We start from the raw sequence: 14,527 nt of genomic DNA, 5'->3' as shown, positions 1-14,527 counted from the left end.
AGGTCTCTATCCCAAAAACATTGGACCAAAAGCACAACATCCCCAAAACACAATAACCAACCCCCCACCGCGACCCGTCCCTGTTTGTCACCCAGTCAATCTTTAGATGCTATAACCCCAGTCCAAGTCTGTGTCAGCGGTCCTGGGCTGTCGCCGCCACTCGGGTCAGTCTGGTCTTCAGAGGATTCTTCTGGTCTGCAGTTGCTTTCCACTGGTCCTGGCACCGCTCCTGGTCTTTTTTTATTAGCAGGTCTCATGTGGGAGTGGTGTAGCCAGGTCGCTACTATTCTATCGACCTTAAGAGCAGTGGGGGTAACAAGAATAATTTGATAGGGGCCCTTCCACCTCGGCTCGAGGGTTCTGTTGTTATGCCGTTTCACCCACACCCAGTCCCCCGGCTGGTGTGGGTGAAACGGGTGTCCAGCACCCTCCTCCTCAGGCCGGCAGATAGCATGGAGGGCCAGCCATACTTGACTGTGGACACGTTGCAGAGCCTGCACTGCTTGTAACATTTCTTTGGGATGTCCCGGAAGAGCCTCAGGGCTCATCCTAGGAACTACAGGAGGGGGTGTGCCGTACATGATTTCAAAAGGGGTTAAACCCAAGTGATAAGGGGTGTCCCGGGCTCGGAACAGGGCGAAGGGAAGGAGGGTCACCCAGTCTCCTCCAGTCTCCTCCAGTCTCTAGGGCCAATTTAGTCAGGGTCTCCTTTATTGTTCTATTCATTCGCTCTACCTGCCCAGAGCTCTGGGGATTATATGCACAATGTAATTTCCAATCTATCCCCATAGCCTGGACCAGCCCTTGACTAACCTGACTGACAAATGCAGGTCCATTATTTGATCTTATCCCTTCCGGCAGTCCATACCTGGGGACTATTTCTTCTAATATTTTCTTAGCTACTGTCAAAGCTGTTTCTCCTTTCGTAGGGAAGGCTTCTACCCATCTGGAAAATGTATCTACTATGACCAATAAATATCGGTACCCGTATTTTCTAGGCTTGACCTCTGTGAAATCCACTTCCCAAAATAGTCCTGGCTGCCTCCCCCTTTCCCTCGTACCTGCATGGGTCCCTCTGGTCCTCCCCGGCTGCATGACCTGACAGGCTCGGCAACTTTTGATGATGTCATTTGGAACCAACCCGTCCTTGTGACTTGAACCTTAGTTGAGCAGTGTCCAGCAGTTGCAGCATCTTTCTCTTCCCTAGATGTGTGGTCTGATGCAGGTGCTTTAACAGGTGGTGTCTTAAGAGTTCTGGCACTATTAGGCGATGCCCTTCATCCCGCAGCCAGCCATCTTTACGTAGCTGCTCTGAGGCCCAGACCTCATCTACACTGGAATAGTCCAGCGGAGGAGGCAACCATCCCATGCCTGGGGGTGGCAGGCTAAGGTGCAGGATGTTTGGCTGCGGAGTGTCTTCTGCAGCCTTTTTAGCTTCAGCGTCCGCTCTCTGATTGCCCCGTGCTTCCATGGAATCCCCGCTCTGGTGTCCTGGGGTATGGACTACCGCCACTGCCTTTGGCAGCAAAACAGCCTCTAGTAGGTGGAGTATTTTAGGCATGTGCTTAATTTCCTTTCCCTCTGCCATGATGAAGCCCCTTTCCCTGTAGAGGGCCCTATGTATGTGCACAGTCCCAAAGGCATAGCGGCTGTCAGTGTACACCGTCAGCCTTTTTCCTCGGCTGGGCTAAGAGCCTCCATCAGCGCTATTAGTTCTGCCTTCTGAGCAGATGTCCCTTGCGGAAGGCGTGCTGCCCAGATAAGTTTACCTTGGTCATCTACTATGGCCGCCCCTGCGTACCTGCATCCGTCCCGGATGAAACTGCTTCCGTCCGTGAACCAGGTCAGGTCGCTACCTGGAAGGGGCGATCCTTCAAGTCTCTACGGGTCATCTGGGTCTCGGCTAGGATCTCAAGGCAATCACGTTCAGGTGCGGCTGCATCGGGGGTTGGCAGAAGCGTAGCTGGATTCAAGGTGGCAGGGGCCCAGAACTCGATGCGGGCTGCGTCCAGCAACAGTCTTTGGTAATGAGTCAGCCTCGCATTTGTGATCCACCATCCCGGTGGCTGCTTCAGAACCCCCTCTATGGCGTGCGGGGTGGTGATCTGCAGCCGCTGCCCTAGGGTGAGCTTATCAGCATCTTTGACCAACAGTGCCCTGGCCGCGATAATTCGCAAACACACTGGCCACCCCACCACCACCGGATCTAGTTTTTTTTTTTACAAGTACGCCACCGGTCTCTTCCAGGGTCCCAGGGCCTGCGTGAGTACTCCCTTGACTATTTCCCCTCTTCTCATCTATGAACAGGTGAAACTCTTTTGTAGGATCAGGGAGTGCTAGGGCCGGGGCTTCCAGCATGGCTGCCCTCAGGGCCTGAAAAGTGTCTTCCATTTGCACAGTCCACTCCCATGTTTGCCCCGCCTTACACCCTTCATACAGAGGTCGAGCCTTTTCCGAAAACCCAAGGTCATCATGGAGGGCCTTGTTGAACAGGGTAGGCGAGTTTTTAAACCCCTGGGGCAGTCTCCTCTACATCAGCTGCCCATGAATTTCTCTCTGTCATCCTGCCACTCAAAGGCGAAAATCTCCTGGCTGCGTGTCGCCACCGCCAGGCTAAAGAAGGCATCCTTTAGGTCTAGGATGGTATACCAAGACAGCGTAGGAGAGAGAGAGCTCAACAGAGTATAGGGGTTAGGGACTGTAGGGTGGATATCCAGGGCCCTTGCATTGACTTCCCTGAGGTCTTGCACAGGCCTATAGTCCTTACCCCGCCGGTTTCTTCACCGGCAACAGGGGGGTGTTCCAGGCCGACTGGCATTTCCGGAGAATCCCACTGTCCAGGAGTCTCTGAATGTGGGGCGTAATTCCCACTCTGGCTTCCTGGGACATGGGGTACTGTCTGACTTGGGCTGGCTTGGCTCCGGGTTTTAACTCAACGTAAAGAGGCGGCCGGTGTTTTGCCCATCCTGTGCCCCCTGTCTCGGCCCACACCATGGGAAATACACAGAGCCATTGCTCCATGCCTTCCTCTCTGCTTTTTGTGGGCTAGTACAGTCTATATTCATCTGCCTGTGTCAGGGTCAGGATCTGAGTGACCCGGGGGCTGTTGATGAGATTGCCTTTATTATCAGTTATTATTACTCCCTCTTCTTCAAAATGAATTTGAGCCTTAAGCTTGGTAAGAGTGTTTCTTCCCAGTAGCGGCGTGGAGCACTCAGGGATGACCATAAAGGCGTGACTCATTTGTCCTGAACCCAAATCCAATCTCTGCCACGTGGTCCACCGATATAGTTTGGCTCCTGTTGCCCCCTGCACCCAACTGGTCTTACTGGACAATTTTCCTGTGTCTTCCGTTAGTACCAAATGTTCTGCTCCTGTATCTATGAGGAAGCTGACTGGGTTCCCCTCCACTTGCAAAGTTACCCTAGGTTTGGGGAGGGGGACCGAACCCCATCTTCCATATTCGTCTATCACCTGTCCTGCAACCATGACTTTTTCAGGACCTCCAAGTCTTCGCCCCCCTTTCTTTTGGGGCACTCTCAGGCCCAATGCCCATGCTCCTTGCAATTGGCACATTGATCCTTGCCTAGCCTTTCCCGCCGGGGCCTTTCCCTATCCTCTGACCCTATCTGCCCCCCTCTTGTGGCAGCTAGCAGGATTTTAGCCATCTCTCTGTTTGCTTTCCGTGCTTCTCCAGCTTGGAATTTCCTATTTTCTATCCTGATCCTCTCTAACCTCACTTCTGGTGTCTCTCTATTGTTATAGACCTTCTCCGCCACTTCTAACAGGTCCTGCAGAATCTTCTCGCCCAATCTATCTATTCTCTGCACCTTGCGCCTAATGTCGGGGGCCGCCTGATTGACAAACGCCATCATAACAGCTGCCTTACACTCTTCTATAGTGGGATCTATGGGGGTGTACTGCCGGAAGGCCTCCATGATCCTCTCTAAGTATACTGCCGGGCTCTCCTCCGGCCCCTGACGAACATCTCCTACCTTGGCCAAATTGGTCGGCTTTCGCGCCGCCATATGGAGACCGGCCATCAGAGTCTGGAGGTAGACCCGGAGACGCTCTCTACCTTCAGCCTCATTGTAGTCCCAAAGCGGCCGTTCAAGGGGAAAAGTTAGGTCAATGGCTAGTGGGTTTGTAGTAGGTCTGCCGTCCTCCCCTGGAACCAGCTTCCGCGCCTCCCCCTGAATCCTTTCTCTTTCCTCCGTTGTGAAAAGCACCTTAAGCAACTGCTGGCAATCATCCCAGGTGGGCTGATGAGTGAAAAGAACAGAGTCTAAAAGATTAATTAGGTCTCCTGGATTCTGGGAGAAGTTCGAGTTTTGAGATTTCCAATTATAAAGATCACTGGTGAAGAAGGGCCAATATTGGTATGTCTGTGCTCCTCTGTCCTCCCCCAGGGGTCCCACTGCCCTCAGAGGGAGCGTCTTTACGGGCTCCGGATCTGGGGCCCGGCCAGTCCGCTGTCTGGTCCCATAGGCTGGCCCCGCTGCCAGTGGTCCTGTGTCCTCCTGGGCCGGGGGAGCCGCAGAGGCTGCACCGGGGTTATAGAGCGGAGGCGTATTCCATTTGAGACCTGTCAAGTCTGGGTAGAGATTGGAGTCCAGCAACACTGGCGTCCCAAGGGACCTCGGACTCCGTGCTCCCTCCTTTCTGACTTCTTTAACTGCCAGAACTTCCGCCTTTCCCCTCGGAGCGGGTAGGAGGGCCTTCAGCCAGGGTGGCGGGTCTCAAACCAAGTCTTGCCAGACCACAATATAAGGAATCTGATCAGGGTGGCCAAATACCACCCCTTTTACCTTTTCGATCAAGGAGGCATCAAACGAGCCCTCCCTGGGCCACCCCACTCCAAACGTGGGCCACTCAGCCTCACAAAGGGTAACAAACTTCCCTTCTTGACCTCCAGGGACAGGTTGTGTGCCCTTGCCCTGACATCCTTAAAATGGCTCACCAGGATGGACAATGGCGTTGTTAGAGCCTGTCCCATGGCTAGTCGATAATAGGCAGATGTGCAAACCGATATTCTGCAGTTGGGGCACTGGGGACAAGGATCTGAATCCCTAGCCTTTCACTCCCTACGGAGGTAACGGCCGTGCCCCTCCCGCACGAGCCACTCCTGGCACGGGCGGCAGGAGATACACTGTGTGCTACCAGCCCATGCAGGGGAATACTCACCTGGAGGTTCTAGTCGCCCCCGCGGATCTTTTCGTGGGTCCCCTGATTCCACGGCCCCAGCCCGAAAACCCATGCAACCCTGATGGGTTCTCGGGCTGAAACCACAGAACCCAGAGACTCCAACAAGCCAACGAGAGATGTCACAGTCACACACACACAGAAAGCCGTCGACAAACAAAGCAGACAACAGACAAGTAGACAGTGAGGTAAACAGACAACCTAACCTGTTCTGGACCTGCTCCCCGGTCTCCTCCTGACCGAGCCCTTGGCTACAAGGTCAGCTCCAGCTCCTCCTGACCGAGCCGTAGGCTACAAGGTCAGCTCCGGAGTCCCAACGGGGCCAGAGGACGTCTCCGCCTGGCTCCGACCGGCGACCCACCAGCGCGTCCGCCTAAGTCCTGTGCCGGCGTCCTGATCCGGAGTCCTGCAAGGGGATTCCGCGTCCCTTGCCCAACACCACACTTGGCTAGTCCGGGGTGGATTTTCACACTCCTCCCTCAGCCCTGAATTCTATCCGGTAGTCTGTGGGGAAGGCAAATCCCGGACGAGCCCCCAAATGTTAGGGACCAACCTTCCACAGCCCCACCGGACAGAAAAGCAGAGACATCGAGGATGCAATCACACAAGAGGAGGTTTATTTTCTGGCTAGCCAGGGTCCAAGCCCCAGAGCACCAACGTAGTGGCCACTCTCACAGGCAAGGACCGGATATTTTATTTTATTCAGTAAACATCTATCACGTGCCTAAGAGCCAGGCACTTGGCTAAAAAAGTAGGAATAGAATAACAATTCAATCAAAGTTAAGTCAGTTTACTCTGTATCTATCAAGGAGAAATGTTGGAAAACTAGTTGCAGAAATGGGGAAATATTAACCATTCATCTCTGCCTTCTGCTCCTGTCTTCTTGGCACTACAAATTTTTCTTTTATTTCCTTCTTTAATGATTTAGTAAAAATCATAGTGGCTGATTAAAATGTATCATGTTGGAAGTGGTGAGAAAAATTAAAAGGTTATCTTCCTTTATTACTTAAAAAATCTGTGATCAAATCAATTGCTTTTTCTCCTCATCTATAGAACACAAAATGCCTTTGGATCTAAAGAAACTGTTTGTTGTTCAGAATGATTGTTTCAGAGACTTGGTCATAACCAGCTTATAAAATGATTAAATGAAATAATATATGTAAAACCTTCTAGCAAAGTCAAGGTAGTGTTTTTTTCTTTCCTTTATTTCTTTTTGTTGTTTTGTTGTTTACCCATGAAAAAAGAGATTACTAAGGAAATTAATAAGTAGGCAGGCAAACAAGTAAAAACTCTTTAATAGCAAAGGCATTTATCAGCAGGACTCTATTCACACAATGAATTTACTAATTATAAATGCGTCCCATGTATTATTTAAGGCATTTACAAGGTTCTTAGAAGCCTTTGAGTTCCGTCCCCCTTCCACTTGTAGCAATGTGACTGTAATCCTCAGAAAGAAAGAACAATATTGCTTTTGAAATGTCCTATTAGTCAGACTGGTCATTTACTTAAACACTCCTTTATCTGTCACACTTTCTCTCCCTGACTAAAAACACTAAGGCCAGCATAGACAGGCAGAGCAAGAGAGCATGGCATACAAGGCCTTTTAAGAGCTGGGCACTGCTTGTCTGGATGGCCTCAGTTCCTGCAACTCTGTCATGCACACTGTGACCCAGCTACAGTAAACTCCTTGTTATTCCTCAAAAAACAGTGCCCTTGACCAGTGCACTGGCCTTTGCTGCATCTTCATCTGATGAGCTAGCTCCTACTCATCATTTGTGACCCAGACCACAAACCTCATTGCCATTCCACCTTTTCCAAAACCTGCAAGTACTTTGTCCCTCCCTCGACTGAATTCCCATAGCACTTTACTCAGACGTGTTAGGACTTTGATCACATTATATGACGATGGAGTGTTCACAAGGCTCTCCTTCACTGCACTGTGAGCTCCTGAAAGACACGGACTGAAGCTGATTCATGTTTTAACCTTCCCACTTATCCCTAAATATCTGGCATAGTTCTTGGCCCAGTAGACATTCAGTAAATATTGGGAAAAAGTTATTATTAGGATCAGGAAGGTAAATGGCAGTGAGGTCTAAAGGACAAAAGATAAAAAACAGTAAGAAAAGAAAACAGAAGAGATTAGGAGAAAGGGGTCATAAGAGAGGATGGGAATAGAGAAAGCCATGAAAGAAACAAGTAGGAAGTGGAGGAGTAAAGTCTGGGTGCTAGGAAGCAAAGTAATAAGAAGGATGAGCACATGAGGTTTATGAAATTACGATATTTCTGAAGCTCATCTATACTTACTTTTCCCTACAGCCAAAGAGAGAGGGAAGGAAGAAAAGGCTAGAATGAGGAGTGAGGCAGTAAACAGTTTGTAGACTACGAGCTAGGATACTGCCCTTGGCCTGAGTCTGGGTCTGGCCTGCTCCCTTGGCTTCCTCTGTTCCTCAGCCCCTCTATTCTGATTCAGAACAGATCCTAAGTGTTGTCTCTTTTTGCCTTCTGTATCAAGGAAGTTCCCGTGAGCCTCCATGTATATACAAGTGTATATATGAGAGAACAAATGGGCACATGTGTATGCCCACTGGATGTTTGGGTTTCTTTTGCTCTGAAAAATAAGCCCAAAGGGCAGTGTCATAGCAAACCTTCAGCTATTTTTGCCTTTTCTGTGTCAGAGGGGGTCATTTGCATAGCTCTGTGGAGGGAGGCTGTGGCTCCTATCTGCAGCCTTGGAAGAGTGGAAAACCTTGGTATGCCCCTGAGTTTGCTTAACACAATTATAATGCATGAAGCATGGGATGCTGTTGTAATGATGTATGTAAACATTCCATGGTATTTATTGTGTCTTTAAGATGAAATGACTTTTCAGACTCACCAAGCTCTCTTCCTCACAGGAGATGTGCCACTTGATGGTCGCAGCCTTTTGGAGTTATTTCTCGGGTAACCACAAAGTGTCTCATGCCTGTAGAAAGCAGCACAGTGTAGCTCTGGATAAAAGTCAGGAGCCCACGTTGCAAGTGTGGGCTCTGCCATTTAGTCCAAAGCTGAGTTTTCTCATCTGTCAAATGGGAGTAATCTCATTCAGCTACCTCGTAGGGTTTCTGTGAGGATCAAATCACATGATATACAAGGTCCCACATGTGACCAACATTCCACAGTTTATCAGTGATTTCTACTGCCATTCTCTCATCTGATCTTCTCAACAACCCTGCAGATTATTTTTACAGATGAAGAAATGAGGCTCAAAGAGGAAAAGTGACTTAGCCAAAGCCTCGTAGCTTAAAAGCCAGGAGGATGCAAATTTTCTGTTTTCAAATTCATCTTCAGTTATCCTTAGACACAAACCTGGCTCCTTAGTGCTATTGGCTTCATGTCCCCTATTCCTTAACTACCCTCATGGCTCTACCCTCCCTCCCTGAGCCTTTCAAGGTTCTCTGCGTAATTAATTAATTAGCTATTGTTTGTTCTCCCCTCTTTTTCCTGGCCTCTAGAAGAAAACACCAGCAGCTCCAACAAAGAAAACCAGCACCACCTTCAACATTGTGGGGACCACCTATCCCATCAACCTGGCCAAGGACACTGAGTTCTCCACCATCTCCAAGGGCGCTACTCACAGTGCTTCCTCAACCCCAACAATCATTGCTTCGCCCAAGGCCACCTATGTGCAGGACAGCCCGACTGAGACCAAGACCTACAACAGTGTCAGCAAGGTTGACAAAATTTCCCGCATCATCTTTCCTGTTCTCTTTGCCATATTCAATCTAGTCTATTGGGCCACCTATGTCAACCGCGAGTCAGCTATCAAGGGCATGATCCGCAAACAGTAGATGGCGGTGGTGGCAGAGCAACCAGAGCACTGTATACCCCATGAAGCATCCAGGCATCCAAACCCCGGGCTCCCTTTCATGTGTTTCAGGATTTTTCTTTTTAACCCTCTACCAAGCTGTGATTCTCAATTCATATTTATGAATCTCAATGAAAAAAACAACACGGAAAAATTACTTGTCCTTTTTAACATTGCTGAGTATACCCACATCAAAATCAAACACTGCCATTTGTCCAGTTATTCATCTTAGTCTGCCATTCTCCCCCAGCTGAGGGCACTGCATGTATTTTATTGTATTCTGCCCACTGCAGAAAGAACAAGAGATTCTACTCCCTATAGTGGGACCCTTGACTGTATGAGAGGTCCAGACCGAGGAGAATTGTTGACTGGTTCAGATCAGATAGATAATTCTGACCTTCTAGGGAAACAGGTTGGGCTATCCCCTCTAGTCCTGCCTGCCACCTCCTCTTCCCACAGCAGGGCCTACTAGACATAAATATGATAGCAAAGGTAGAAGCCAGTTCTGACCTCTGAACATGGCCCCCAACCCCTTTTTTGACTTGGAGGTTACTGGAGACAACTGAGCATCATCACGTTCTACCATGTATGGCTCAAACAAACAGAACTAGCTGGGCCAGCCTGGCACCAAGATGACTGGTTCCCTGCCGTGTCCAGCCCCTCGGGAAAATAGTACCCTCCTTGATATATCTCTCCTCTAGGAAAGTCCCCTTCCTTCAATGCCTTTGATCCACCTGGGCACTACTTAGTTTGGACTCTTTAATGCCTGTAAACTCTTCAGGAAAAAAAGATAAAATATTTTTTATTTGAGCTAAAAAGATACAAATAGAAACAAAAAGATCTACATCAAATGCCTACGTAAGAATTTTTTAAAGATGGGAAAGAGAAAAAAGTCATATCCCTAACAAGGCAACTAATCAAATACTGGATCAGACAATAGGTTTGGGGTGGATGATAGTTGAGGATTGAAGTCTGCCTCAAAAGAGAGGGCCACTGGCAGGTGAAAGTCAGCTTCCTTCCATACCATCCACACTCCACACCCTAGCCAGGCCCAGGCACTTTGCTCCCACCACATCAGGAACCTATGGTTTTCTGTTGATGCCGATTCTATGATGGGTGAATTGGAGATTCATACAAATATCTCTAGTCAATTTTTGGGTCAACTAGATCATTAACTTTATTACCAGTTTTATAATATATTATTTAGAGGCCATTTGATCATATTCTTAATGTGAGTAAAAGAGACAGGCATAAACATGACATTTTTATAAGGTAGATAAACTGAGTCCCAGAATTTGAATAATTTGCCTAGGCTTCTTTCAAGTGTCTTTACTAAAGAGCTGTAATGTGCCCCTTTCCAAAGGCCAAAGTGACCAAGAAGCCAGGTCCATGCTGACCTCAGAATCAGCACAATCTCAGTGAGTCTTGTGGGTCATGAACGCAGTTTGTTTGCACACCAAAAAGGGTTTTAGAAAGTCACAGTGTGTCACCCAAGGAGACCACTTCTGATAGTCTTGGCTCAAGGGAATGAGACTGTTTGAGGCGGCAGCCCCAGACACTTTGGATCTGAATAACTGCACTAGTCCAGAGTATTCTAGAAGCTGAAGGTAAAGCCACAGATGGCACCACAAGCAGATTCTTCCTGCCCACCCCTGGACAAAGCTCGTAAGGGGTGTATCATTAGCTGCTGATTGCCTTTTCATCCATCCTCTCCTCATCCCCTGCTTCCTTGCCATTGCTGGGATAATGCATGCCAGTCCCATTATTCCTAAGATTGTGTCTGTAGGTAAATTCATGACTAGAAGAGTGTAGTCTTGTGGATATGTGGGAATGGGGGGGGGAGGCGCGGTTGTTAATGACTGTCTTAAGGAATTTAGAATGGAAGCCTGTCCTTTGCCTCTCTGTAGAAATTTTGTTTCCAAATGCTTTGGTGCAATGTTTAGTGGCTGTTTATTAAACTCTTTCTGAATTGTACTTGGGATGGAGAACTTTCTTCGGTCACTTTTTATCTAATATGGATGGTGCTATGTTCTTGACTGTCTGTCACCCCCACTCCCATGCCATCTTTACTTTCCACTTCTTAACACCATTAGAATAAACTGGAAGAAAGGTATCTCCAGAGCCAGAATGTATTACAATGATCCAAAATGGAATCCATGCAACAACATAGCTTTCGATTGACTCAGGGGTTTCATTACCCTATATGAAAGAAAAGAAAACAGCTTTCCTGTTTCTTCTGCTAGATTTTTACACTCCCAGGAAACAGACATATTTTCATTGCAATTCTAAAGACTTTCTCTTTTCCATCGATTACTCTTTCCCTTAGGCAACAGTTCCCTTAAGGCAATAATTATTAGGCAGAATGAGAGTGAGTGTCTCGGTGAAGTCATGTGTTAGGAAATGGATGATGACCCTTATGTCTTGCAGAGTTAGGAGAAATCTGGTAAATAATCTCGTGAGATCTGTGTGAGGCAATCACCTGGCTCCTGAGAGATGGGAAAAATCTTCTTCAGAGAGCATTTCAAAAAAGTCTTATTATGCAAAATAAAAGCAGGGACTTGGACAATCTGACCCTAGATGGATGTTCCAGCCCTGTGATCATCTGATTGGCTGCAGCAATCCCATAGTCCCTGACTAGTTCAATCACACCCCCAGAACAATTGTGTGAGGCACAGGTGGCAGCCTCCTTTGTAAAATTGTCTCATACTAATATTTAAGTGTTCATGTTTCCTTAAAAATCTTCTGAAGCCACTTTGCCTTTGAAAACTATTCCCCTAGTCTTGGGGGATATCTCAAGCTCTTTCCCATCAACGCTTTTGTTACTGAGCTCCCCTAGAGGTTGAAACCCTGCCCCAGGCTGAGACTGGTACCCCAGGACTTTGAATATTTTATGATATTTAGAGCATGGGAGAGATATCCCCAGCATTTCATTGAGGGTACCCGTCTAGAAGCTGCTGGAAGAGTGTCTAGCACATAGTAGGCACTCAGTAAACATTTATTGAATAAAAGAATGCTAATGAAGATCAGAGCTACATGGGGGAAGTTTTCTTCAGGGTGGTGTTGGAGAGGAGACTAGCCAAACCATGATCGATGGAGACTAATGGAAACAAACAGATGCAACATGCAGCTTTCTAAAGCAGTATTAATAAATGTCCTCTATTTTAAGCCACTTTAAATATCTTTTTGTTAATGAAATAAAGTGTTCATTCCTATGGTCTTTTAAATATAGAGGTTTATCAAATGATCTATTCGTAATGACTTATTACTCATGCTAGAGTACTGAAGGCAAGAGAGGAAGGCATGCTTGAGCACCAGTCCTCTCTGAAAGCCTCAAGCATAGACTACTGGCCTATCCAGAATACATCCATGTTGTGACATACTTCAGAGGGCTTCCCAGGCTGGCCTTGAGAAGGAGGACTTTTGGAACTCTGAATCCTTTCAAGAGGTCTAGCAGGAGATGGAAAGAATAGGAAGGGGAAAGTAAGAGGAAGGAAGCAATTGCGGTAAACTCTGCCATAGGGGCCATAGAATTGGAGGCAGGGATCTCTTCTCTTCAGCTTCAACAGCTTCTAATTAGCCTAAGAACCTTCATCATGTGACATCTGCTGGAGTGATGCCAAAGGCACCTGCCCATGTTGATGAGAAAGCTGCCTTCTGGGGCCTCCCATCTTTTATTTTCTATTTAAAATTGTATATATTTAAGGTGTATAACATGATACCTTGATAAACATACATAGTGAAATGACTACTAAAGTCAAGTCTATGTATTTAAGTTTTGGGGCTTTTTTAATTGTTTGTTTTTTTCTTTTTAGATTCCACATATAAGTGAGATCATGCAGTATTTCTGTGTCCGGCTTACTTCATTTAGCACAATGTCTTCCAGTTCCATGCATGTTGTTGCAAATGGCAGAGACAACTTAGTTGATCTGTTCTGCCTTCCTTCTTTCTCAGCTCCAATAATTTGATACCATGGGAAAGCACTGAGAAGAATGGCCACCTAAATTTCAGCCAGGGTTCAACTCCATCACAGTTGCTGGGTGGTGTTGGGCAAGTCCTTCCCCTGAACTGCAATTTAGTTTCCCCATTAGTCAAATCAGATTCTGATCAGAGTCAAGTCAACAGAGTACTCTTTCCAGCAGTTGTCCCCAAGGGTCACCCCATCCTGCCCCTTCCCCTGATTCTGCTGCTGCCCTCATAGTAGCCCATGCCAGGATCACAAACCCCATCCTTTGGTTCCCTAGGACACAACTCAGATGGGTTGGCAGCTTCATAGGAATTTGATTAACCACCAAGTAAGGACAGCTAGGAGGCTAAACCTGGAATACAGGGGTGAAACTCTCAGATCCAGCAATGATCTCCTCAGCCTCCCAACCCCACTCCACCCCTGTATGCTTTCCCTGAGCTCCATGTGGCAGGGTCTACTGTGACGAGCCACAGGATTGTTAGTGATTTAGCTGCAGTCTAAGCATGGGACATGTTGGGTCCTAAGTTGAGTAGATGAAGGGGATGCTGGTGCCAGACAGGGAGCCCCCAGGTGAGTTGAGAGCACAGAGCAGAAACCAAACAGACATCAGCCTTTGTTTTTTCTTACAAAGCTTCAGTTCAGGGGAGAACAGAAATCTTCAGAATGGAACTCCCTAGAGTTCTTATGACCAAATAGACAGATTTCTCAGAATCTGCATACCACCTCTCTCTCCTCTGCTGCCATAGGAAAAAGGTGGCCTTCCTTCTGTCACAGGCCAGCCTCTTCTTTGTTCTTCTTCTATGCTCCTCTCTTCTCAAAGAATTCTAACTTTGTTATCTGTTCTCAGTGAAGCTGCTCTTGCTGAGTCACCACTGCCCTTGTTACTAAAACCTAAAGGCATTTTCCAGTTATCTCACTTGACCTGTTGGCAGCATTTGACACTGTTGACAACTACTTTATTCTTGAAACTATCTCTTTTTGGTTTCCATGACACCACAATCTCCTGATATCCCTGGATTTTCCCTGCCATTTTTCTGTTTCGCCTTTTATCCTATTTAACTTCTCCCATTCCTTAAAGACTGGGGTTCCTTCCAGTGTTTTCCCTGTTTTCTTTTCACTCTCCCTGAGTGAGCTCATCTGCCCCGATGGCTTTAGTTAGCACATATCCCCATTATATTTTGTTGTGTAACATATCAACCCAAAGCAAAACAATCACTTTTATTATACCCATAGGTGAGGAATGTGGACAGGGCACAGCAGGGATGACTTGTCTTGGCTCCACAATGCCTGGGGGCACAGATATGAAGATTCAAACAAGTGGGGGGTGACTTAATTGACTAGAATATCAGGAAGTGAAGAATCCATGTCCCAGTTTCATGTGGCAGATGATTTTGTAGCAAGATGTAGGAGTATTAGTTGCCTAGCTCTAGTCCTGTTCAGCATGGCAAGAGTTGGGTCCTAAACTGAGAAGATGGAAGAGGTTCTGGGTGCCAGAATAGGGGCTTGGGGCCTTCATT

The 14,527-nt window shown here is 47.3% G+C and overlaps 1 protein-coding gene across 1 annotated transcript in view; it reads left to right on the top strand.

Annotated features, from left to right (window-relative positions):
• The window catches only part of GABRA3 (gamma-aminobutyric acid type A receptor subunit alpha3), a 415,959-nt gene extending 404,939 nt beyond the window's left edge, over positions 1–11,020 (top strand). The window contains exon 10 of the mRNA XM_020284959.2: positions 8,694–11,020. Coding sequence (XP_020140548.1) covers positions 8,694–9,029 — 336 coding nt within the window. The 3' untranslated portion in view covers positions 9,030–11,020. The remainder of the gene's footprint in view (positions 1–8,693) is intronic.
• Positions 11,021–14,527: the final 3,507 nt, after the last annotated feature.

Source organism: Microcebus murinus, chromosome X, assembly GCF_040939455.1.
Source record: "Microcebus murinus isolate Inina chromosome X, M.murinus_Inina_mat1.0, whole genome shotgun sequence".
In the NCBI taxonomy this organism is placed as follows: Eukaryota; Metazoa; Chordata; class Mammalia; order Primates; family Cheirogaleidae; genus Microcebus; species Microcebus murinus.
This window is presented reverse-complemented; position numbering and strand designations above follow the sequence as displayed.